The sequence below is a fragment of the Choristoneura fumiferana genome, chromosome 10 (assembly GCF_025370935.1).
Source record: "Choristoneura fumiferana chromosome 10, NRCan_CFum_1, whole genome shotgun sequence".
Classification (NCBI taxonomy): Eukaryota; Metazoa; Arthropoda; class Insecta; order Lepidoptera; family Tortricidae; genus Choristoneura; species Choristoneura fumiferana.
This window is the reverse complement of record NC_133481.1, coordinates 13,106,609-13,133,196: the sequence shown is the minus strand read 5'-3', so window position 1 is coordinate 13,133,196 and position 26,588 is coordinate 13,106,609. Positions and strand designations below refer to the sequence as shown.

At 35.1% G+C, this 26,588-nt stretch overlaps 1 protein-coding gene across 2 annotated transcripts in view; it reads right to left on the bottom strand.

Moving 5' to 3' along the window:
- LOC141432133 (uncharacterized) overlaps positions 1 to 26,588 on the bottom strand; it is a 50,739-nt gene that overhangs the window by 4,341 nt on the left and 19,810 nt on the right. Inside the window, exons 3-4 of one of the 2 annotated variants that reach the window (XM_074093583.1) lie at positions 19,326 to 19,494; positions 6,556 to 6,657 (exon numbers count right to left, since the gene is read on the bottom strand). In XM_074093583.1, coding sequence (XP_073949684.1) covers positions 6,556 to 6,657; positions 19,326 to 19,494 — 271 coding nt within the window. The remainder of the gene's footprint in view (positions 1 to 6,555; positions 6,658 to 19,325; positions 19,495 to 26,588) is intronic. The other variant, XM_074093584.1, reaches the window with a different exon arrangement.

Here is a 26,588-nt window from a genome sequence, read left to right as displayed (position 1 = left end):
CACAGCCCTTTTTAATTGTGTTAGGTGAAATTTCTCGATGACTTCATTTCGTTTCGGGGTCTACCCACACATTCAATTTGCGCTTTTCTAATCTCCCGGCTAGGATCACGGTCAAACGCATTTTAATTATGAAATTGACATATCACAACTCCAACGCGAACTCGTGGCAGCAGCCATTTTGTGATTTAATAAAAGAGTTTGGACTTATTAAATTAATTGAGGCACCGACCTTTCTAGCCGGACCGTTGTTATGATATTTATCTAATGCATATTTATGTGTTTGCTCATTTTTAAACGAAGGGTGTCCAGACATGTGCGTTTGTGAAATTAATTCGGCTGACTTGTTCTTTGTTTTAGCCTCTACAGTCCTAATAAGGGGTTATTTTTCAATTGTTTTGGTACCTTCTAATTGTGTTTATACTTTATTTAATAGATAAATTAAAAAATATCTTATTTTTACTAAATATCCCACTAACGGCGGCGTTTGGGAGTGTGTGCGTATGTTTGTATGTATTTGTTACTCGTTCACACTTAAACTAATGTGTAGTTTGGATGTGTACCTATGTAGATCTCTGGGCATTGTGGTAACACAAAAGCAACATTTTATTGTAATGTTCTCACGGAATATGGAATATGATCCCGTATTCTCAACCGCAGAGACGAATTTAGGCTCGGGTTATTTAAATGCAACGTCAATGAAGACCATGATAAAACTGATCAAAATTCTGGAATTTCAATAATCAAATACTAGATCTAATCAATAGGTAGGTACCTAACTCATACGAAGTCGCTGGTAAGGGCTTGTTTTATTTAAACTTTAATCGTATATATAGAAAGGTGCAAATAAATGTAATAAAAAAAGTCCATTAATGACTTAACAACAAGCGGCAACCTGATTGTAAATAAGTAAATTAAACTTTATTACATGTTAATGCAATTCAAAGGGTTTTAACGCTAAGCAGGAACTTTATCAAACATGTTTTGCTCATAACCAGAAAGTCCGTGAAGTAAAAAGGTCATTGTTGTTCATATTGTGTCGGCAACAACTTTCAGCAAACTTTTATTCCAGCCAAGGTTGTCGTCAACAAAAAAAAATCTGATTTAAATCTTATTCAATACGTGTAACCGCCAGTAATTGCTATTAAATTGCTTGTTCTATATTAAAACGTTTTGTAATAGCTCGCACAATTGTTTAGCTATATCGGCTGTTGTATAGTTGCAATTATTAAATCAAATACGGGTTAGGAAAGTTTAATCACTCGTGCATATGTAACTAGGTTTGAAACTTTTTTTATTTGTGAACTATGTAAAAACAATTGATTGTTTTTGTGTAGAATTTCTATACATAAAGAGTACTTTTTTTTGTTTATTATTATGCCGTATTTATACACATTGTAACTTTCTTCTTTTTATTAGAAAAGTTACCTGAAGATCGTTGTAAAGTTATAACGGCACTTATTGCATATCCTGCAATCCATTTCAATGTAATGTACCTTTTTATAAATTGTTCTTTATGTGGTGTTTAATAATGAATTATTGTATATTGTGTTTTTACAAATCTTCATTACGCATTACATGTGTGTCAAATCTTGTAAATCGAATTTACCTCACTTCGAAATTTGCTAACCGTAGCAACATGATTCCCACTACGTTGCCAAATTTTTACCACTAGTTGCCCTTTCTGCACGCGCTGTCATAAGGTAGTCATTTTTTGCTCCGCATTGTCTACAGAAAATTTTCTGCCATGCCACTGGTAAGCCGTGGTGGCCTAGTGGTTTGACCTATCGCCTCTCAAGCAGAGGGTCGTGGGTTCGAACCCCGGCTCGCACCTCTGAGTTTTTCGAAATTCATGTGCGGAATTACATTTGAAATTTACCACGAGCTTTGCGGTGAAGGAAAACATCGTGAGGAAACCTGCACAAACCTGCGAAGCGATTCAATGGTGCGTGCGAAGTTCTCAATCCGCACTGGGCCCGCGTGGGAACTATGGCCCAAGCCCTCTTGTTCTGAGAGGAGGCCTGTGCCCAGCAGTGGGACGTATATAGGCTGGGATGATGATGCCACTGTTAAGTTCTAATCTTTATTATAAATCGGTTAAAAACGTAGATTTTGGTTCTAGGAAACCAAAATTAAAAATAGCGAGAAAGTAAAACTGCCAATTCTAGTTTTATTAATTTTAGTACAACTATCTTACGCTTTCGGCTTGTGGCTATCTAAAATCTGAATAAAAACAACCTGACACTTTTTTATATTAATGCTTCTAGTTAGGTTATGTTTATACTGTCAATTGTATAATGTTTGCCAAATAGTGTCAATAACACCGATCAACTTGACCTTTGCTGTTCGCGTGCTAACCTTAACACTGGCGCCTTTTTTGGAGCAACCGATATTACTATACTTAATGGAATAGGTAGAAATTTAACACGGGTTTTTTCTTCTGAATAAATTACAGTAGGCAACTTTCTGTTTAATGTCATTTAATGTATCTACAATTAAATGCAGGTACAGTCATCAGCACCAATATTTAACACAACAAAGCGTGAAAAAAGATCCGATACGACTCTATCTCTAGGGTCGGTAGGACGTGTCAGATATTATTGCATGCTCAGCTGTGGCAGATACTGATGCAGCTGACTGTACATATGCAAGAATTACAATCGTATTCTCTATTATTTAATATTTTATGTTAATAATCTACGCAAGAAAAATCTGTTGGTTTATAAATAAAAAAAGAGTTACGTACCGTACCTAAAAAATAATGTAATGTAAAAAATGTATGTAAAAAAACTGCATGAATTTAGGTAAATAATCGACAAATCGACGATTGATAATAATGTGTATATACGAATACGTACGGATTTCGTAGTGTTTAAATTGTATTTTTTATGTATTTTTATTATGTTCTATGTACTTGCGAAGAGCGAATAAATATAAATATTCCTATTTCTATGTACAATTTATTGCATGCATAGATTCAAAACTGAATGAATGTATATCAGGTTTACTAATATTACAACTACGTACGAGTATTATGATTATGATCCATCTATAGACACAACGTGTCTTGTGCCCTGTGTAAGTATAAACAACAAAATAGGCATCAGAGTAAGAGAACATTAAAACGCTTCCGTTTACAGCTCACAATATGCAGTCGTGATACATATCCGCTGACAGACTAATAAATATAAATAGGAGGAAAAGTGGTGCGACTGATCTGGCATGACGAAGGTTAAGCGGCTGCGCTATCCGGAACAAGTTTGGCATTACCTTTTCTGTTCACTATGATCCAGTAAATATTTTAAATGGCTCGGTTCCGTATAAAGTGCAGTGATTTGAGAGTACAAGATAATACGTAAAGGTTTAGGCGTTACTTTGCGGAGTCCATCTACTTTTACTAGGTACGTGTATTTACTAAAATCGGTACTTACTATAATAAGCTTGTGGACTTTAATTGTTTGGTTGTATGTAAAGGGTAAGTAAGGTATAGAATTACTGGACCGAACAGAAAATTCCCAGATTTACATATGCTTTTAATCTCGGAAAAGTACGATTTAGATAAAGCAGGCCCTCAAAGTACCTTCAAGTTACACAAAATAGACATACTTGTGGTAAATATTATTACGATTGCTGCGGATATCTTTGAGAGAAAAGACAAACTTGTCTAAGGTGTTATTGCTCGTGATTTTCGTTGAGGGTTAATTGCTTTTGCGTTATATACTTATTTTGTTTTACAAGCGGAGGGAGGGCGACTTAAACTGCAAACTTTTGGGTCGTAAAATGTCCACCGTATTAACTTACCGTAAGCTGACCCACATGTTTATTTACTACGTTATTCGTATATAAAACATAAAACAAATTCGTAACTATTTTACATAATAACTTGACCGCACTATTTTGCGGAAATACGAAACAAGTTTATCCATTTATTTGATGCAATTATAAACTATAGGAAAATATACTGGTGTGGTTTTAAATTGGTCTAAGAGAAAACAACTCAGAGGGGCTTTTCTATTCGTATAAAAGTTCTATTTGTAAATAATGTCTTTGTCCAAGTTATAATTTTTGGTGTAAACAACAACAACAACAACTTAAAAGTTATAAACTACATTTATCAATATTAAAATTACATGTGACTTAATATCAATTTCTGTATTGCGTTATTTTTATTTAATAGATAAATTATTATTTCGTTGATTTAAATGATTAATCCGTAGTAGGTACATTTGTGGTGCTAAGCATCAACAAAACAGAGGATCGAAGTACTAAATTACTTGCGATTTAAGAAAGTACTTCCCATGGAACCCTAAAACCGATTTAAACCATACCTAAGATTATATTGTATTAGTCTACACGGAATTTGACCCGAGGGCATGACATTATGACGCAGCAACCGGTCGCTCCATTCCGGAAATATAGATGGTTCATATTTCAATTGGTCTAAAGGCTTTGCTTTACTGTTTTCAACTCTACACAATATCTATTAAAGCCACATTTCAATTATAGTTATTTTGTCTATTACAACATTTAAAGTTTCAACAGCATAAACATATCACCTCTAAGTCTGATCTTGGATTGAACACAAATTAATTCAAATTATATAATTACCACGCGTATTTTACGATGCTGTAATAAAAATCTTTATTTATTTGATACACTTTTTATACTAGTGTCCAATTTCTATTTTAAGCTCGAGCATAATACTGACAGAAATCATGGCGTATTTTATTCGATAAAATTTATATTTGAAAGAAGGCACTAACTTCAATGCTATGTAGGTATCAAAATAATGGGTACACACAGAATGAGAATTTCCTTATCAAAAGGAAATATACATGTTGTTGTTATTATTTTAAGTAAAAACAACTAAAGGATGCTGACAAACAATTAAACATAAATAATAATAGAAACTCGTTTCAGTTGCAATTATAATTGAGTACCAGTTTAATTGCGTAATTTCTAAATTATTTTGCTCTGGTACTGATTTATACAAAAAATAGTCGTAAGTTTTCTGAAAAACTTAATTAATTATTAGGTTTGTTGAACCTACCTTTGCTTTCATAGTAGCTTTAATTTAATTTTTTAGATAATATTGTGTGCGTCAATAACTAGAATCATTTTTATTTCTGGTGCTATAACTAACAAGAGTTTTTTACCTTAGAAAAAATAGTAGATTGTTGCACCAAGCAGAAAGTTGTTCATTACTGTACCGAGTGCCGATTTGGAGCCCGAGCGTGAGCGAGGGCTTTAAAAAGCACGAGGGCAATATAAATTACTTAATGCGAGGTGCATAATAAGCTTTTCTTTCAACTATTACAGGAATAGTAGACGAAAAAAAGACTCATTGTAACAATTAATAGGAAAGAAATTTCATTAGCACTCGATGATTCCATTTTTGTAAGTTTACATTAGCACTCTCAAAAAATCTCCACGGAAAATTCGCAAGATTCCCGCAAATTATTTTTTTTTAATTTCTTACATTTTTTTTGGCAGATTTAGTATATATATCAGATATGTTTACCCGCGATCTGTCAAATTTCGGATGGGTGCCAGGTTGGCCAACCAAACACACAAAGTTTTTGTTTAAATATACGGCTACTTACTATTTTTGGTAGGATTGGTAGCAACAATCTTTTGTACGCAATCTGTCAAATTTCATAAGAACGTCAGACTATGCAGGCTAATTTTATAGCAAAAATACTTGTGTTACCTCTTTGGCCGTGCAATTAAAAAAAATCTAAAACAATGCAATAAAGGATTTTCATACATTTTTTCTGCTCTAGAGCAGAAAAGTCCCGCTTTGTGCTGGGTATTTAGTGCGGTTATGATGAAATTAAAGCATAGTAAGAAGAAAAGTTTATTTTAACACTTTATACCTCTGAAACCGTGCAGTGCAAGCATGCAATTATTTATTTTGTGCAAACTTAAACTAAAGGAGATCGTTTTATGTACAGAGTAAAACAAATTACCAAGGATTACTGTTTATTACAAATAATTAATAAATACAAGGTACACATTCTAAACACATTACAGGTTCATTCATAACGAAGACTGAATAACAACAACAACCCATTTGCAATAAAAATATAATTGTAAAAGATTTCGGTGACATAGTTATTATACATAACGGAAACAAACTACAAGGGTTTCAATTTATTTTAGGTAAACCGCTACACTAGGACTCAGGGATACATGCAAAAAAATACCCATGCATTTATACTACATTTATACAATAATTTACTATTTATATTTACACTACCCTTCACACTATCATAATTCAATCGGAAAAATATTTAAAATGGTGCTGAAATCACGAAATTTTCGATCGCAGTGAACAAAGTGGAATATTAAGGGAAGAAAGAAATAAGATGAATAAAAATAAACATTGTCTACATAAATAAATCTCTCACATACCGCTACAAAATCAGCGGTTGCGCAAGATTGTACCGTTCACCACCATTTTAAAGCTGTTTCATTCTGAGGTAAGTTCAGGGCAGTCCGAGGGTCGTTAGTACTACGTTGATTGACTAGGGAATCATCGGCCGGAGAAGGGTTTACCTTGAGAGCCTGGAGGCACGAAACCGTAGCCAGAAGCACCGGGCACCACGCCGCTGGTCTGGGACGGGTCGCCGGGGGGGGAGGGGGGGAACACCACTGGACCTGGAAGTCACATTATGCTGGATGAGTATTAGCGAAAATAGGTGTAAACTATGGTAGTTTTGCTATTTGACATCAAAAATGGTATCAGTTATATAGGTAGGCACAAAGAAATTAGCGTTCTCATCACATTGAGTTTCTGGGTCAATCAACTTTTTAGTGTAGCTTGTTGCCTTGGTAACGTCTCCTGAGTCACTTATTAAAAGTATGATTTTATGGGGTACAAAACCACTAAAAATTAAGAGTTGTGACATTTTTAAGGCAATTCTTTGGTTCATCTCCTAAGCATGCTAATAGTGTAAATCCCAATTTTTTTTCTAACAAAGTGTGTCACTGATGTCTCCTGGGTTACGGGACAATAACACTAAACAGTTAAATGACACTTCTGCACTGTACTGTCGTACTTCACTAAAATATTTTTTTTTAGTTACGTAGACACCTGTTAATATTATACTTATGTAAATAAGATACGCTTATACGTTATCATTTTTTGCACTTGCATCGTTGTTGCTCTAAGCTGGCCGCATGATTTGACAGTTAAGTAGGTATACAAAAAGTTAAGCGGTTACTATGTATTGTTACAAAACGGCTACTTACATCGATTAATGGACAAACTTAATGAAAATGTATGTAAAATGTAACGTATCAAACATTGGAACATAGAACCTCCTCCTTTTTTGAAGTCGGTTTAAAATGCACCTTAATAAATATATTGTCACAGTTCTACCAAGGCTCGTACATACCTCAAAATAGTGTTTTTTTTTGTGAACTTTAAGAAAATTATTTCAAAGGTAAATTTTTCTGACGTATTGATTTGAGATATGAGATTTTTTCAAAGTATGGATGATATACCTATTAATAGGTATATTTGGTCAATTCCATGGTTGCAGATTGATTGATTGATAGGTTAATTTTACTATATTGTGAAAAACATAATTTCTGAAATATTGTGTCATGCTAAGAGAAAATCAAAAAGATATAAAACGTAAACAAGGCATATAACTTATTTATTTATACATTAACGAGATATTTTTAGACTAAAAAAGTTAATTTGCTCTTAATGAGCTTATCGAAAACTTGCTTAATAAAAACGAGATTACTGAGAATTAATGTGAATGCAGATATCACTTTCTTTATTGCATAAAATTTAAATTGGGTTGAATCATCGGCAATAATTTATGACTTATGCCAAATATTTGGATGTTACTTCTTCTCAGGAACTTTGCATTTTAACGGCTTATTTGCAATTCCAATAACATAATCCATTTTATGAATATTATGCTAATATTCTTAGTAAATAAGCCTTAACGAATGGAGAAATATTGTTTACTCAACACTTGATAACACATACACATCCATACTAACATTATAAATTTAAATTTCAAATTATAAAAAATACCTACTTAGGTTTCAAATAAGTTCTGTACACTACACACAGCAAGCAAGAAGGGCGTACCTTAATTTTTTTTACTTAAAATCCACTTAGCTTCCGCGATTGCACCATAAAATACCTATTGTAAGTATAATGGATCTCACACACAATGTTTACTTTAACAAACTGATTGCATAAACTATTAAGGTAAACATACGAAATGGTGCTCTCGTTGACTGGTACAGAGTATAATTATCAGAACGCTAAATTATAGAGTTGTTCGACGTTGATCTCAAATAAAATGAGACGTTATGTTTTAATGGAGCTATAAGTGGCCAGTAATTATGTTATACCACTTCAATACAGCTGATGTCCTGCGGCGTTGCACTTTAGTTATTTGCGTTAATTTTAAATGGAAATGCTTTTGAAATTTAACAGCAGTGGAAGTAAAGATTTGTCATAGAGTTCAGTGTTCACGCATCACGAAAATCAGCGATATTAGTAAGTAGTTGTAGTTAGTTTAGTTATATATTAATTATTATTTAAATTACATACTTCTCTGCTACAAAGCATATGTTATCATGCATAACCCACCCTCCTCCTCTTCCACATCAAACAATACATATACGCAAGCCCACTAGTTACTTATTCATTATCAAAACTTAGATAACAACTACAATAATGAACACTAAATATTAAAAAATATTTTGTAGGAAATGATCAAAGTTAATGTTATTTAATGAGTACGACGCTAAGCATTTATTTTTTATCTAACCCGATGTCTCATAAATATTTGAACATTATACAGGATAGGTATGTAGGTATAGAACCTAAGCAATTACTTTTTTTCAATCATTACTTATGTGAAAGAATAAAACCGGCTATTTACTACCTACTCACAATATTTATTTCAGCCTTATTGAATGTTCATTGGCTAGGTTTAATCACGACCAATTTGGAAATGCATTAAGCAATAATTGAATGTCATTCGTAATTGATTTAATAACGGACCTAACTTTAATCAAGCGCATGCAAATAAGGCTGTTATTGTGTTGTATTAATGACATGTTGCATTTTTTTCTGAACACAAGAGTGAACAGAATCGAACCTAGCGTTACTCTTATGTAGTTCTTATCAAGAGTAATGTAACCGACGGGAATGCGGGAATGAAATATTTAGCAACTCCGGGCTCTGCGATGCGGAAGGCAAAGGTAAACCACCGCACTATTTTCCCAAGAAAGTCGTCATGACGCTTCGCTACCGATCCTCAAACGATGACCAATCGCTCGGTCAAAAGTGTGCGGACTGAGAAAACAATATATATTTTCATACATATTTTTAGTATATTTCCATGCCAAAACCCACCCTTCTCCTAATATATACATATCGACAATGTCACACAGATCCCACTCTCACATCACAAGACGCTAATAAGGTCATTGATAAAGACCTCCAAATCAATATTTTTTTTAATTGAAACAGTTAATCAATTGTTCCATTGTTTCAGGTTAGGACGACCATGACCGTGGTCCAACTTGTCCTGGAAAGCGATAATAACTAAGTTACAGAGCTACTTTTTTCTACACATGCATCTTTTTAAGGTTCCGTACCTGCAAGGAACCTATTTATGGTTTAAAAATGACTCATTACATATTAATATATATTTAATACTACAAATCTCTTCTGGGTCTGATTTTTGTACCTAACTAAAATTGTATCTTGGTTTCTAACAGAAATATCATGTGGAGAAATTTCACGGCAAAAAATATTCCTTCATATTTTTAATGAAAATTAGTTAGATTGCTAATCGATAAATTAAAGATGTAAGGAAGTACCATCCTTGAATGGCCGTTGCCAAACCACTGACATTGGTCAAACGCAAACAGAGCGAAGCTGCGCGTACGCATTACAACTTCCACTGGAACAATTAAATACGACTGTGATCTGATAGCGTCTTGTGAAATTATCATTTAATAACACCATTAAATTTTGTTAACGAATTTGACAAAATAAAACAAAGCGCTTCTAAATAAGATGTCTAGTGAGGAAATCAATTACTTAACTTCAGTCCTCTGGTTTTCCAGTAAAATTTAGAACTATACAAATCCTTAGTAAATAGGTTGTTATTGAACTACACCGCTACATCATCGGCTTTATCTGCGTTTACTATCAGGTGTGACAGAGATCTATCGCTGGTCAATTTTAAATTAAAAAGAAAACACGTGGCATTGAAACGAAAATTTTAAGGTCGTTAATGCAATATGCAAAATGTGTAATAAAAACTGTTAAAAACAATAAAAAAATCAGTTGAGTGAAAAGTAACCCATTAAGAAGACTGTTAGCAAAATGCAGCTCTTTCTGCATAATTTGTTAAAACACAATACTATTGCCCATACCTACTTCTATACTATTGATGATTCTACCGATATCTAGATTGAAGTCGAAACTATCACTTCTCATTTAGGCATTATTCGGTATTAAGAAGCCCCGTTCCTAAAATGTTAATATCAACCAACAAACTGCTTTTAATAATACAAATGTCACTAAAAGGATACCCTAAAACCCACTTAAAATTTGGAGCATCATATTTCTGTTTGCACTACGTTAATTAATTCGAATTGAATTTACTTTGAGGGACGGCACACTTGCGTTGTTTCGTCTGGCTGAGCGGGCATCGGCCGCCATTACCAAAGCCTGACCCCTCTAACTGAGCGTGCAGGAAAGTGACATGTTGCTCTGGGTTAATAATTTCAGAGGAAAATGTATCTAACTTAGTAACATTTATTAAACTGCATTACACGAGTTTCTCCGGTTTGATATCAGTTAAGATCTGGAGGACAACGATGAGTGCTCTACTGTTATGTTTATGGCTATGTGAGAATTGGAATAACTAGTCTGAAACTTTTTGTGACCTGTCCAATACAGAAAAAATCAACAGTTCCAAAATAACAAACTAACTGCAGGTTTAAGACGCTTAGTTATCGAATTTTTTTTTTAATTCTTGAGAATTTAATAAAAATTATACAACATCTATAGGAAAAAGTTACAGACAGAAAACAAAACAATTGATAGATTTAAGTTTTGTAGTTGATGTCGATATTAACGAACTACACTAATTTACTTTAACATACCTTGCGTTTCAACGCAGCAAGGTAAATTAGTGTAAGTAGGTATAGAAGTTCGGAAAACAAAACACATTGTAGTACGTATTTTTGGAAAGACCTTTAACCAAGCTAAAGATAATGTACATGGAATAGGTAGATTCCATTTATCAAGCGCCGTGCTGTATACGCTTCGAGATTCATATTCATTTTGGCTATAGAAATTAAACATTATTAAACTAGATCGGCCCTTGAGTAAATCGTGAAGCAGAGCCAATTTACATTGTTGTGCAAGCTAACTTTACTTCCCTACACAAATATCTTGCGTCTCGAGCATCAATACTCGCTCGTTGAATATTGATCAAGTTTATCGAAGTTAATTTAATTATATCCTGTTAGAAGATTTCTAATCTTACTTAACTGCCGATCTAGTTTAGGATATTAAACATCTCATTTATTGATTTTTAGGCCTTATCAAATTAATGGTTTAAATTAAAATGGATAGTAAGAACTCTCGGGCATATCAAGTACAGGCATACAGGCTTGCTAAAAATATAGCAATAGGCCATCAGAAACACTTGACTTGATTAAACGAAGTAAGTTAGTGTTTTCTTTGTGCCTATTCTAGATTGTGATATCGTCAATCATTCAGAATTTTAACAGAAGAGATCCCTTTAAAGGTTATGTTTGCCTTTGTACATCATATTTTGTATTTCAGGCTACTCCAGTAATGTTTACAATAATAAATAATAAATAAATAAATATCATGGGACACTTCACACCAATTGACCTAGTCCCAAACTAAGCCAAGCTTGTACTATGGATACTAGGCAACGGATAAACATACTTATATAGATAAATACATACTTAAATACATATTGAACATACAAGACCCGAGAACAAACATTCGTATTATTCATAAAAATATCTGCCCCGGCCGGGAATCGAACCCGGGACGTCAAGCTTCGTAGTCAGGTTCTCATACCCTTTGGCCATCCGGTCGTCAAACTCCACTAGCTATATTGTTGTCGTAGCGATTTGATTGAATGATAAGATAATGTCACTGCGTTTTTTACCGACAGGTCGCCGCACGAAGTCGATACGTGAAATATTTAAGGAGATCGACGTTTTTAATTATTGCAGCAAGGCTAGTAAAAGGGCTTGCCCTTTGTTTGGTAGGTAATAAAAATATTTACCAACAATGTTTTATAGTTTATTGTGTGCATGTCTGCTAGTTATTAGCTGTCATTAACTCAGAGTATAATGTACACTGCTTCCTCCCACTGCTTTGTCGCACAAGCATTCTGTACCCCTAATTATAGTTACGAAACTTGTACAGATTAATAACAGACGTAGCAATAGTGGACCTTGTGTTTGGCCACGAATAAAGTGTCTGGAATTTATAAGGGTGTCTTGGAGGTCGATGCAGATATTGTATAAATGGGATGGTGAGGGAGACAATTAAGATCCTTTCAGAAGCATACTTATTTTAGTCCATCTTTTTTAATTATCTATAATATATGAATCATTCTGTAAATCTGTATTTTTTGCCTTGTAGGCCTCATGTGACCGTAGCAATCAACTATTTACATATTGTTTCTTGTTATCCTTATGAGTAATTTTTTTATTAGGTAACTATCCGAATGCATTTACATAGATTTAATTTGTTGCTAGGGTGTCATTTATGGTCTAAAGAAAAGATCAAATAATAAAAAAAATGCAAATCGTAATTATTTTGAAAACGGTAAACGGAAAAAGTAAGCTAACTTTAAAATAATTTAAACAACCTCTATCACCTTCCTATACGACTTCCTGTCGACCTTCATGTATCATGGGCTGCTGAGAAGGGCAAAACGTTGTCTTTATAATAATTTTACCAGTATTTTCATTGTAATTTATATGAGTAATAAGTTTATGTTAAAAATTTAATTTTTTTTTGCTCAGTGGTACTTTTTGTTGATTGTACTTGCATCGTCATCTAAACTACATTTCCGTACCAAATTTCAAATCGATGCCATTAACCATTGAGAAGTTCCTTCCTGCGGAGACCATCCTGGCTGGACCACCAGGATGTCACTACCAAATTATTGTGTTGTCACCAGATTATTTACATAAGTATGCCAAATTTCAAGTCAAGCTACTGGAATAGGTCAAATTTAGCTTCTAGGATTTGACCCAAATAAATAAATAAATAGGGCAAGCTAAATAAAAGCTTGTAAAATAGCATCACGTCGCATCAGTGCTTTGGCGCTCTGAGATTGGTCTTATCTGTTACATTTGCCGACTTGCTGTTAGAAACATTCCTTTTATTATTGATAAAATCACAGCACAACCGACCACATTAGGCAAGCCGCGATTAAGAATTGCTTTCGTAGGACGATATAATCAATGAGTTCGGCGTTTGACAGCTGATAAACTAAATATGATCACGACTTTTCTTAATAAATATTTACATGTCTAGATACCTATCTATCTATCTACACGGTAGTTAGTTCTCTTACCATCAGGAGACCCACTTGCTCGCTGGCCAGTTTTAACAGTAGTCGGAAACATTCACGGATAGCTTTATGTGGCATCAAAATGTAATAAGTTACATAAATAAAAAATCTTTTAATTTAGCAAATTCCGACGCTGATATTTTTATTAACATTCCATTTTGTTAATTATTGTAACTTGCTAACATTTAGCCTATGTGTTATTCCAGATCTTCAGCTATCTAAAAACCAAATTTTAGCGAAATCCGTTCAGCGTTTTTAGCGTCAAAGAGTAACAAACATACATACACATTATGACGTGCATTGAGTAGGCAGCAGGGTCGGCAGCACTAGTGCTGAGCCTATAGGTACTACGAAGTGCATAATTCGAACTTCGTATCGCTTATATTATTTAATACGTGAGTGTTGCGTGAGTGTGAGGGACGGTACTACACGAACTTCGATTTTCGAATTTCGTAGTAGACCCTCTGCGTCTGCCTCTGCGCTGCTGCACCGCAAAGTATCAATGCACGCCAATGTGACACACACATGTCACAAACTTTCGCATTTATATTATTACTGGGATTCGGTTATCGCGCGCTGTTCCCTCGGGAACTAAGCATTTTTCCGGGATAAAAAGTAGCCTATGTCACTCTCTGGCCCATAAACTATCTAATATGATATTCCAAAAATTATGTCGATCCGTCACTCCGTTTCGACGTGAAAGACGGACAAACATACAAACACACACTTTCGCATTTATAATATTAGTATGGATTATCATAATAGGATTAAAGTAAAAATGTTTTACGACGCTTGACTCAAAATAACTGTAGCGCTTAGTAACTTTGTCCTGTCTGGCTACAAATATTGTCATTGACCATGAGAACCACAAACCCTTTCACCGTGTCGATTTAGGCCTTTCATTTTATTGATATTAGGAAAAAATACTTTACTTGTATCGATACGTTGAAAGTCATTTTTAAATGATAATTATAATAAAAAATGGGTAAAAAAAAAAACAATTTAGTACGTCAGTTAAATTATCAGAAAATCCTTTCGTCAATCAAACAAATAAATTTCTGTTAAAAATTTCATTTTTAATACAAGCTTTTTTGCTGACTACTTTTTGCATTTTCATCCAAACTTCATTTCCGTACCAAATTTCAAGTCTATGCTATAAACCGTCGAGGAGTTCGGTGCGGGGGAGACGATCCTGGCAGGGCCAGCAGGATGTCACTACCAGATTGTTGTATTGTCACCAGATTTACATAAGTATACCAAATTTCAAGTCAATCGGACTACTGAAACTGGGTCAAATTTAGCTTCCAAGATTTGACCTAAACAAATAAATAAAAATAAACCAACAGGGCAAGATAAGGAAAAGCTTGTGATAATGACAAAGATGAAGCGCGTCAATGTTCGGAAGGGGGCCATGACGTCACGCCGTGCTAACTTTCATGTTAGCTCAAATATTACAACCGCTTTCTGTGTGTTTCAAGCTTTACCAAGTACAAGACCAGCAGCAAAAACGTTTGTGGTAGTCAATCTTCCCACATCTAACAATAATTATAGCTTAATCACTAGTCCTCAATGAAATCCTAAATTCCAGTCAAGTCACCTTAATCGGTGTAGAAACTAACGCTTAGCTCATGTAATGACTAAAATTACATTTTGTAATGTTGTCTTGATAAACATCGGAGTGTGATTGTTTTCATAACAGGGGCACCGTCTTAATTGAAACACTATTACTTGGCGGTTCTTTGGCAATCCCTGCTATAGCTCTCACTGCAGAACTCAGAGACATTGATTTATTTTAATGAATACCTACTAATTCCGCTACATTAGTACGTTAGGCTGGCGGAGTTGCTCTTGAGCACAAAACTTTTATTCATTCGTGTGTCCTAAAAACCTCTTTAAGTTCAGAGTTAAGTTTGGAAATACACAAGTTTTTAATTAAATAACTGAGAATCTCAGACACAACAAACATATTTTTTCATTTTAAGTTAGTTGATTGAATTTACTTTTGAATACTTTAATTATTTTAAAAGATATTCGTGTTTTTTGCTAAGTCAGTAATTCTACTTCATTTCTAACTCTACACTCACGGTTTGTATTTTTCAGTTGCGCTTTGATGTTTTTAGATGAAAATCACACAGTGGCAGCAAACCGGCCAGTCGATTATCGAAATAGTATGCAACCTCGCTAAAATATTTAATTAGCGCCTGTTGCAGTCGTACCTTTTACACTGGGCACAATAACAAAAGGATTTAAAAACACAAACACAACCTAATTTAAAACATAGTGTAATCGATTGTACTCTCGATTCTGAGCAAACTACTTTCTGGTTTTCAGTTATTTACTTAACACCTTGTATAAGGTGTAGGCTCTACTGCGAAAACTTTTTAAGTAGTGAAAATGCTTCTTTCCGAGGCTACACGGGCTACATAGCAAGAAGAATGAGGTAAACTGCATTATTACATAAAATAAAGGGTTCCTTTCTTATACAGTTATTCTAGTTCAGCAAATAGTTTCTCTATTCATCCTTCTCTTTTCGTGAAACCCGTTGCTGCTTTAGTTTTTAGTACATTTCAAATAAAATAAACAAACAAATTGTTCAATTCATAACAATTCATTGAAGCAATCTTATTCTTGATAAGGGCTATTTACGTCATTCTATTTACTGCGTTTGAATGATTGTTTAAACCTTAACAGCCGCTTAAGACAAAGTGCGAAGATAAGAAAATGTCACGACAACTAAGCTAAGCTACGCTCATTATTACACTGTTTCAATTGTGACATTTACTACCGTGATAATGAGGTAAATGTTAAGTTCACAATAAAATAAAATTAAAGAATTATCGGACGTTCTTAAGTCGGGGTCAACTACACTGCCCTCCTAAGCCGAAAGGCGCTATCTAAAAAAAAACGCTTTTCTGTCATTTACACCATGTGATGCAGAATGTTATAAGCTACACAATAGTATAATCTATAAGAACGTTCGTGGCACACGAGGATAAAGCGCATATTGCGCGCTCCCTTGCACGGGAGTTATGGGCACGTAACACCCGTCCACTAACAAGGCCCCTTGCCATTACCATTAAATACATAAATAAATAAATAAATATCATGGGACACTTGACACCAATTGACCTAGTCCCAAACTAAGCAAAGCTTGTACTATGGATACTAGGCAACGGATAAACATACTTATATAGATAAATACATACTTAAATACATATTAAACATCCAAGACCCGAGAACAAACATTCGTGTTATTCACACAAATATCTGCCCCGGCCGGGATTCGAACCCAGGACCTCAAGCTTTGTAGTCAGGTTCTCTAACCACTTAGCCATCCGGTCGTCAATAATCCGGTCATTAGTATGTAATTTTGTACCTTTGTACAAACCATCTCTAAGAAATGATGTTTCAACGCTTAGTTGGTCTTCACTTAAGAATGCCGTTTAAATCCTTGTGCGTCTACATTACCGTGGAAAGACAAAGAATGAATCTAGGGCCGTAGACTAATGAAAAACCTTTAGCCACAGCTGGTGTTTAAATTCATAAATTAAATAAGTTCTAATGACCATCTACGAAGTTAGGATTCAGGCAGGAGATTAGCGATCAAGATAAGCTACATCTTCACGTTATATTGATGTAATAATGTGGGTAGGTTTATAAAACACTGCTAAGAAAGTAATCAATCATTATTTTAGGAAAACAGCGCTGCGTAATGTGCCATTAAAGTGGCAGTAAAAGTTTACTTCTGGGGCTATTGGTTAAGTGGTCACCAATGTCGTTACATGTCAGGTCATGCTGCTTTTAACTTAGTTACGCAAAGTTTATTTCTTTAAACAAGAAAAAAAAGCTGTCTCTATTTCCAACTTATTCTCGTCAAGAACATAGGTTAGGTAGTACAGTACAGGTACATACACAGTGTTACATCCATAGTCACCTTTCAACTGCTAATAATAATAAACAAATATACAATAAGTTAATATCATTTTACAATTTACACAATTGAATGCCCCAAATTAAGCAAAACTACTATATGTAGATAAACACGTATTTGCTTAAATTCTCTTGTTTGTTTGTCACCTAACTATACCTATGCTGACGAAATAAATAAATGAATTTGAATTTGAATTTGAATTTTGAATGCTCATTACAATCTTGTTGACTGAAAAACAAACGTTCTTATTGATTATGCAAATGTCTGTTTTTTATCGGGATAGGAACCCGTGGGACTTCTAGTTTCATATAGCCAGGACCAATGACTACTAAGGTTAGGCTATTGGGAAATAAAAAAAAATCTGTTTAACCGCTCAGTAGTTTTCCGATCCGATACCAACACCGCCAATCCCTTTAACATTACATGCAAAGCACTTGGTCAAACTTGTCACTTAAAGCGGTTTTATGTTGACGTTCGTTAGATATGGAATTTCGATAGATATTTAAATTTTGAAACTTGAAACGATATAGTTGCGGGTGTTATGAAATAAGTAAGAATATGCGCGAATAGAGTAAGTATTCGCGGTGCTCACAGAAATCGTTTTCATAAGCTATCACATAAATATTTTAAACAAATACAAGTATTTACTTTATATACGTACTATATAAGGGTTGTATTCTTGGACATACATCTATCTATCTAATACCTTTTAACGAGCAATTCTTGTATATATATAAATATATATTATATATTTCGGGGATCTCGGAATTGGCTCCAACGATTTCGATGAAATTTGGTACGAGTATTTAGGGGTTTTCGGGGATGAAAAATCGATCTAGCTTGGTCTTAACTCTGGGAAAACGCTTGGTATCGAGTTTTAGCCCGAGCGGAGCTCGGTCGCCCAGATATTTTATCATTATGACTGCTGTGTCAGTTGTTGACATCATCAACTGTGACCATGGCCGTGGTAACAACGTCGAGCCTTTGAAATGAGGTAAAAACCATTACTGTCGCAAAGGACTGTGTTTATATTAGCAAGCCATAAATGCAAATATTTAGTCACTACCAACGGTTTCAAATCTAGTTAAGCAGAGGCACACACGTATGAAGGCGTTCACTGTGTACCTATACGTCTCCTACTGCTAATAATCGCTCATACAATAAATAGTTAAAGAAAGAAAGAGTTTGGTGTTAATATTTTTCCTTCTTTCCTTCTAGTCACTTCGAAGGCGGGGAGACATCAAAATACATGTCGATCGTCAGTTAAGCCGAGTTTAGACTTACAAGAAAAATCGTGCAAGTTGCATTACATTTCGAGGCCGTAAAGCCAACGAGTTTGTAATGGTCAATCGGGCACCGCAATGTAATGCAACTTACACGATTTTTCTTGCAAATCTAAACTCGGCTTTGGATTGGTTTCGAACTTGCGGGGTAGTTAGTTACCGGTAAAATGGTAAAACTGTGTTTCATGAAGGATAACAAAAATACGCTACCAACACAGTGGGTATACTATAAATGCGACGTAAAGCCGCACTGTTCTCGTATTTGTTTCAAGGGGTACATGACAACCTAATACAAATTTAAGGGTAAATTAAAAAAAAGTTATAAACGACTCTATTGTCTCCTTTGCTCTCTACCTGCACCATATACTTACTCCAATTAGTAGTAAAGCTATAGATATAGCAACAGTTTTGTAGCGGTTATGCTAAAGCGTCTGCCAACGCTGAAACCACGCATGAAGCAGTAGTTATTGAGGTTCAATTGTATACCATTTAATGTACCTGTGTTAGCTCTGGGGTCTCTGGCGCCAGCTGCTGAGAGCGTGTTTAGCAGAGGACCCCCAAAGTTGGTCGGCGCGAAGTTGTCGCTGTAGTCGAGACCATAGTCAAGCCCGAACTGCGCGGCGGTAAGCGCGACGCACGCGCACAACACGATCGCCTAGACAAAGAAAAGAACAGGTTATTCATAGAAATTTGCATAATTATTTATGTGAGTAAACTTATTATTTTACAAAAATAAATAAAGAAACACAATTAACAAAGGTCCGATCCGAGTCGACAACTTGTAGGCGGAAAATTCGAATATAAACTTGAATAAATTACTAAGTATATAATGGCGTTGCGAAGTAAAAATGTCAATGTCATCACATCAAAGTGGCGTTAGTGTCACGCTTAGACTAATAGGTGTCACGTCATCACGTGTCACAGGTGTCACAGGTTTGCATTTCGTTCTCACTTGTGACCTCTTAAGGGCCCCACACACGGTACGATTCGTCGATTTTCATCAGATCTATCGTACAGACGAATCGTACCGTATATGTGGCCCTTTACGTCTAATTTCTTTGATTATGAGACAGAGACATCATAGTTATTTGGGCAAATAAGATTTAGGAGAAATATCTACTAGTGAAATACTGAGTATCAGTACTTAGGTTAGCTGTGAAAGTACGTTTGTGATAATATTAAGGCTGGGAATATACGTCAGATTTTTCGATAAGTACGACAGTGTTTACACTGGCAAAAAAAAAATTAAACATATTATTATGAGTCTACATTTTACCCGAGCGAAGCCGGGTTTTCATCTAGTATGTCAATATTACCATGTACGGTCAAGGACTTTAATTCATTGGCCACCATGAAACCATTTCACAGTAAACGTCATAGAGACATCGTATTAATTAACCAGGAAAGTCGTAATGACTTTTCCTTAGAAAAGGTTCCATGGTGGCCCAAATTAAATCAGGAAAAAAAACCGACGTACTCAATATTCGGAATATGGGTTCTTTTTTTAAAATCAGTTATAAATACATTCTCTAATAATTAATTGGTAACACTGATCTGTGATAACAAGGACGATGTCAGATAACCTCGTTATTGTGAATGTAGAGCTGATGAAAGAACATTAAACAAAAGTTCACGGCGTTGGTTTAACTAATGGCCTATCAAGTTAACTGGGCGTTAACTTAACTGGATACGGTGATTAGTGATTACACGTAACAGGGCATAAAGTCATTATCACAATTCAAAGATATAAACAGACACGATTCGTAACTGAAATTGTATGCAGGCACACATTCAATGGCTATTAGTTTGCGCTCGAGGTTTCGCGTCGTCGTGGATCATAGGACGTTATGCCAGGATCATTCGGATCCTGCTCTGTTGTGTTTCGGCGAAATTACTTGTACAGTTGAACAAATGGAATCATGACCCACCGTCGAACCTTTTTTCATAATTATTTATATTCATAAAAATTTGGTGGCAATTTGACTAAGCCCTCCGCCATTTTGGCCAGTTTAAATTTTCAATACTTTTCTTACACTTTAATCTTCACGGTAACTTCTTTTATATACAATTTATTTCTTCGACGACGACTGCGCCATGTTTTATAATTGAAATTAAACACCTCAGACTTGATATTAATTTATTAACATAGTTAATTATACAGAATCACACCGACTCTTATAACGAGGTGAGAGTAGAGAGGGAGAGAGGCATAGACAGCCACTCTATACATAAACTATAGAAGTCCTTAAGGGAATAACAGATTATAGAACAATAATGACTTCTTTCGCAGACACTGGCGTGTCGTTATGATGTTTATTAAGAAAAGGTACCACGGTGATTCAATGTATTTTATGTTAAGGTGTTGAGGGTGTCACTGGTTGGTAGCGCTCAATTATCATCGGACGGCCACTGGTTCGATTCTAACTCATGGTTAAGCACGTTTAAGCCGAACGTTGATTGTACTGGCTCTACTACGGATTTGTCAGTCAGTCGGTCTGTTAAAAGTTTTCTTTCTATTTGCTTACATTTGAACATGCTCGAATATCGATGTGGTGCCCAGTTTTAGCCGTGAAGCTAGATGATTTCATGTAGTAAAGTAACAGATAAAAGCATATGCTTGAACAGCAAAGTAGAAAATTACATTTCTATAAACTTTCTGAACTAGTTGAACAATAAGCTCGAACAATCATTTTGTAATTTAACCGTTTTTGGATATAATACAGTTGACAACAAAAATGTATGGCCTGGCATTATATTAACTCCGTAATAAAAGTCGCACAAGGCGTTCATTTTGCGTGATGTTTAACTACTGCTTGTATTTTAATTGTGCGTTACCAAAACGTACGATAATCGATCGAATCAATCGCATAACCAAATCAATCGAATTGTTACTGTATTAATCACAGCTGGTGGTCTTCTGCGGCCTTGCTCTATAGACATACACTTTCAATAATAAATTTATGGGCCAGTACGGGACTGCATTCCAACTGCAACGTAACCGCAACTGTCGACTGCTGCGCGGTGTACCTACTGACTGCCGTTTCGGCAAAATATTTTTCGCCAAATTTCACTTCCCAAAAAACTTATCGCAGTAGTTTCATTTCCCAAACGAATCTCGAGGTTAGGTTAGAACTGCGTCCCCCACAGAAACGAACTGCCATCAGAAAAGTAGGTTATTATGCCATGCCATATTTTGGGAACAGTGCTTTATGCCACGATACATTTGACTAAATAATACTTGGTTATATGAAACATGACTAATTAATTATTTTTGAAACAATAATTTGCCAAAAAAAAATTACTAAGTTACTGTAAAATTGCGGTAAGTTGTTTATGATTGTTGCATATGATTTTTTGCCAAATGATAATTTGAGTAAAATATTTTGGGATGTGATACTTTGGGAAAAGTTTTTTGCCCATACATTAGTACGTAATCCCTGCTGCGCTCATACATTTTTATAGCAGTCAGTGTGCAGTTGTTCCGACTGCAATGGAACTGTAAAGACAAAGATATTGGCAGTCCGCAGTTGGCAGTTACGTTCCAGTTGGAATGCGTTCCGTCTGTACTGGCCTTAACAGTTACCAACATAGCAACAATCACTTAAGTAGGATTAAAAATTATTAAAAGCGAGAACAATTAGGTTTGTAAACATTGCTTCTAAATTTCTGATTTGTGTTTGAATTCGAAAAACAGCGAAACGCGAGGCGGACTTGCGCACTGAGGGTTCAGTACAAATTACATTTACTATTTGTAAGAAACAAAAAAAAATCGGAATCTGAATTTGTTTATACGTGCCAAGTGCGCCAACTACACCAAGAGACTCCCAAACTGCTGTTTAAAATAAAATAATACGTTATTCTAAGTCAATGGAAAGTACTTGATTTCCCCATGGTATTTGTACCATGGGAGTGCCTTTTAATCATAAAATGAGAAATTTAGTTCTTTAATATCTCCAACTCCAAGGGATTACAGATCTGACTATTTGATGATACTATCAACTTTCAATCTGACAGCAAAAAGACCCTACAAAAGTCCCAAACCTAAAAACCAAACCGTAATTACTAATTAAAAACCCAAAGCATACGAGTCCACGTTGCACACGCGGTGCTCTTCAGCGAAGCAGAACTTCATCTATTCAACCCGCTCTTTCATGAAACAATGTAATACTACGCTACATCACACTAAAAAACACATTTTACCAACAATACGTCCGATAAGTTTCACATGCGAGTGAAACCGCGGAAACGTTATGTAACCTAACCTGTTCACATAGTTGGTATCTGGTTTGGACCGAAACAAGTGCCTGAACTTGGACCGACCTCGACTGAGGTCTGCTCGGCATTCGTATGAACCCCTGTCCAGCTGACACATGTGTGAATACAGACCGGCGGTTTCTGCATAATGTATTAATAACTGCTACCTGCGACTCCATCGAAGTATTGGTTTATCAGGAGAAATATTTTGTATGTCCTTCTTAAAAAGCCGTGGTGACCTAGTGGTTTGACCAATCGCCTCGCATGCAGAAATTCGTGGGTTCAAACCCCAACCCGCATCTCTGATTTTTTCGAAATCCATGTGCGAAATTATATATTTGAAATTTACCACGAGCGTTACGGTGAAGGAAAACATCGTGAGGATACCTGCACACACCTGTGAAGTAATTCAATGGTATGTGCGAATTTCCCAATCCGCACTGGGCCCGCGTGGGAACTACGGCCGAAGCCCTCTCATTCGGCCTATGCCCAGCAGTGGGACGTAAAATAGGCTGGGATGTTGATGATGTCCTTCTCAGGGCATCAAAATCCGTATCCGTAAATTCATCTAAATCAGTTCAGCGGTTTAAGCATGAAGAGCTAACAGACAGACTGCCCGAGTTACTTTCGCATTTATCATTAGTAAGGATATTTTACTACAATAGTAAACAATACTCGAGCCTGCTCTCGCGTGAACCGTTTAGAGACTATTATACCAGAGATCCAACTATCTGCATATAAAATTACATTAAAATCTGCAACAACTGATTTCTGAGAAATTAACTCTAGTAGCGCTTCGATAGCTAGTTAGCTGGGAAAATAAAAATATTTTATGGCTTTCGCTGTTGGCTCGGTTGACATTACTATTTCTCTAGTTATTAGTTGTGTGGGTGAAACTAAGTATTTCATTTGCGAAATGGAGATAGTTAAATCACGTGATTAATTAACACTACCTACTACCTAGTTATTTCGTAACAAACCATACCTAATGGCTACGGAGTGGACAGAACGCCCGTCTGCGCCGCGCACGCAGTTCACTTCACTTAGTTATGTTAATCAGATTGTGATCTACATTTCATTTTCGCACTTATAGTCGTATATAGCGTTTGTATCAATAAGATTCTACCCACATTGGAATACTTCAACTAATACAATAATGAACTATTTAACGTGACATTTCTATATCTGTTTAATTTTCCGTGAAGATAAAGTATACTAGGACCGTCGTCTCCTTTTTATTTACTCGTGCATGTAAAATTTCATTAGAATTTCTGCAGTAATTTAACTAACAGAACGACAAATATACAAACGAACTCTCATATTGATTCGCCGTTGATTGCATTACGGCACTTACCTAATTGTCTATGTATGGAAAACTACCTAGGCAACACCTGAAACTACGTATTTTATTTTAAATCTTTATACTTAACATTATAATGGAAATGGTTTTCCAAAACTACTAAGTATCAGTAGGCTTATAAGTACATAGTTTATCTAGTCTAAATTTGCTAGATCTTTTAAGAAATATAATAAGGTATTACATGGTATGAAAAGGTAGATAGCTACTTTTAAAACCGAACCTAGCGTGCTATAGAATAAATATTAGCAATTAACGTTGAAATAAAATCAATCTACCTTAATAAACTATATTTAAATACTAAGGCGTTGATTATCCAGTACCCACCTGTCTCTTTAAAGCTAGCTCACAACATTTCATAATTAATATAATACGAGTACAGTACTAGTCAATTTATGGAGCAAGCAATGTTAGGAAACCCTTCAATATTCAACATGGCCAGCGCAAGGTAGGCATCAAGTTTAACGCAGTCTGGGAAGTTTAGCAAGGTATTGATGAAACTGTGCGAATGATAAAACCGAACTGCAACAACAACTATGCGCAGACTATGAATTCTATCAGCAGTGCTGCTACGTATACACATTGTACATATTGAAAAGGTAATCTTTAGTAATAAAGATGGTAAACTGTCGCGAGACGGTTGGCTCGAGGATCAAATCTAGAAGGCAGATTTTGATATAATATACGTAATTTTTTTCCTCAGTTGAATACATAAATATAACTTTTCTCACAATCTATCTCTCTAAAAATTGTAATTTTTTGTCATATTTTTTAAAAACATCAATATCTCGATAACTGACGATTTTGGCATAGTACGTGACTCTTTCTGCAAATAAACTCCACGTTCTTCACAAACACCAAACATATAACCAATTATCCTGTATTTTATCAATATATTTTAATGTAACTGAGCGAATGCTAAATAGTAAAATTACTATTGATTGCGAGTTGTCTGTCAATATCGAAAGTATCAGGGCTCCTTTCATAAGTTTTTAGTGTAATCTGTGCGCTAAATCTATGCTTAGGCCTTTCTTTTCTGTCATTAAATTATGTAATTCACATTTATGCAAATTATTATTACCTACACATAAACCAAAAATAAAACTTTAAAAGAAACCATTGTTGTAAATAATGATACTGTAGCACTTCTCGTAGTTATGCAGACCGGTCTGTGTACCTTTTATAACATACCGCGACGTTAAAATCAAGCTTGCATTCAATGCCTTCTACAAGTTCAACATTTCACTTTATACAGGCACACATAAGTATAGAGCAAGCAAGGTAAGGCGTGTAATTGTGCAGTATCTCGCAATGCCACTGTTCAAACCACAACTGTTGGACTGGACATTACTCCTGGCTACCGCTTTCCGCTAACGCAACGCATTTCATACACATTGAAAACAATATAGATTGTAATATCGATCAAAGCTTGCGATTTAAATCTGCTGGAGATTGTATCGATGTTAATGTTAGTGCCGTTAGTTTGCGTATAGATATATGAATAGTATGTTTAGAGTAGTAAAACTAAAAATGTCGTAGGTTTATGAGAAAAAACAACAGTTGTATAGTATTAGTTCGAGTGGCAAGTATGTTGCAGAAATTATGTCAAAAATGCAAAAACATGAAACTACGTGAGACTCACTCATATTAAATGATATTGTAACGGATAATGATATAAATTATATTGTTGCGGCAGCTGCCCAGTCGCGTGCTCCTATGAAGAAGGGTTACGAATTAGCCCGAAACATGTCGAGCTAAACTCGATTTAAGACGTTAGTTAGTATCCGTTACAATATCATTTAATAAAATGCAAAAATTTTTTTTACATAAAATAAGTATTTTCTTACAAAACCACGCATTCCCCTAGTTATAATCATTATCAAACATTAATTTCTCATGGGACTCTATATCATTCGTAACTTTTCTATTCCTGTTTTTAGTGAACAGATCGCATAATTAGACAATCTATCAAAACCTTTGCTAACGTATCTAATTATTAATTGTGCATTAAATCGCCATTTATAAGGAAAGGCCCAAAAATGTTTTCCAAGCCAATTGCATGATAAAAAACTGAATCACACCGACATGCCGTCAGCCTCGCCCGAGCGAATCTCCGGCCCTACATACCTACTGACAAG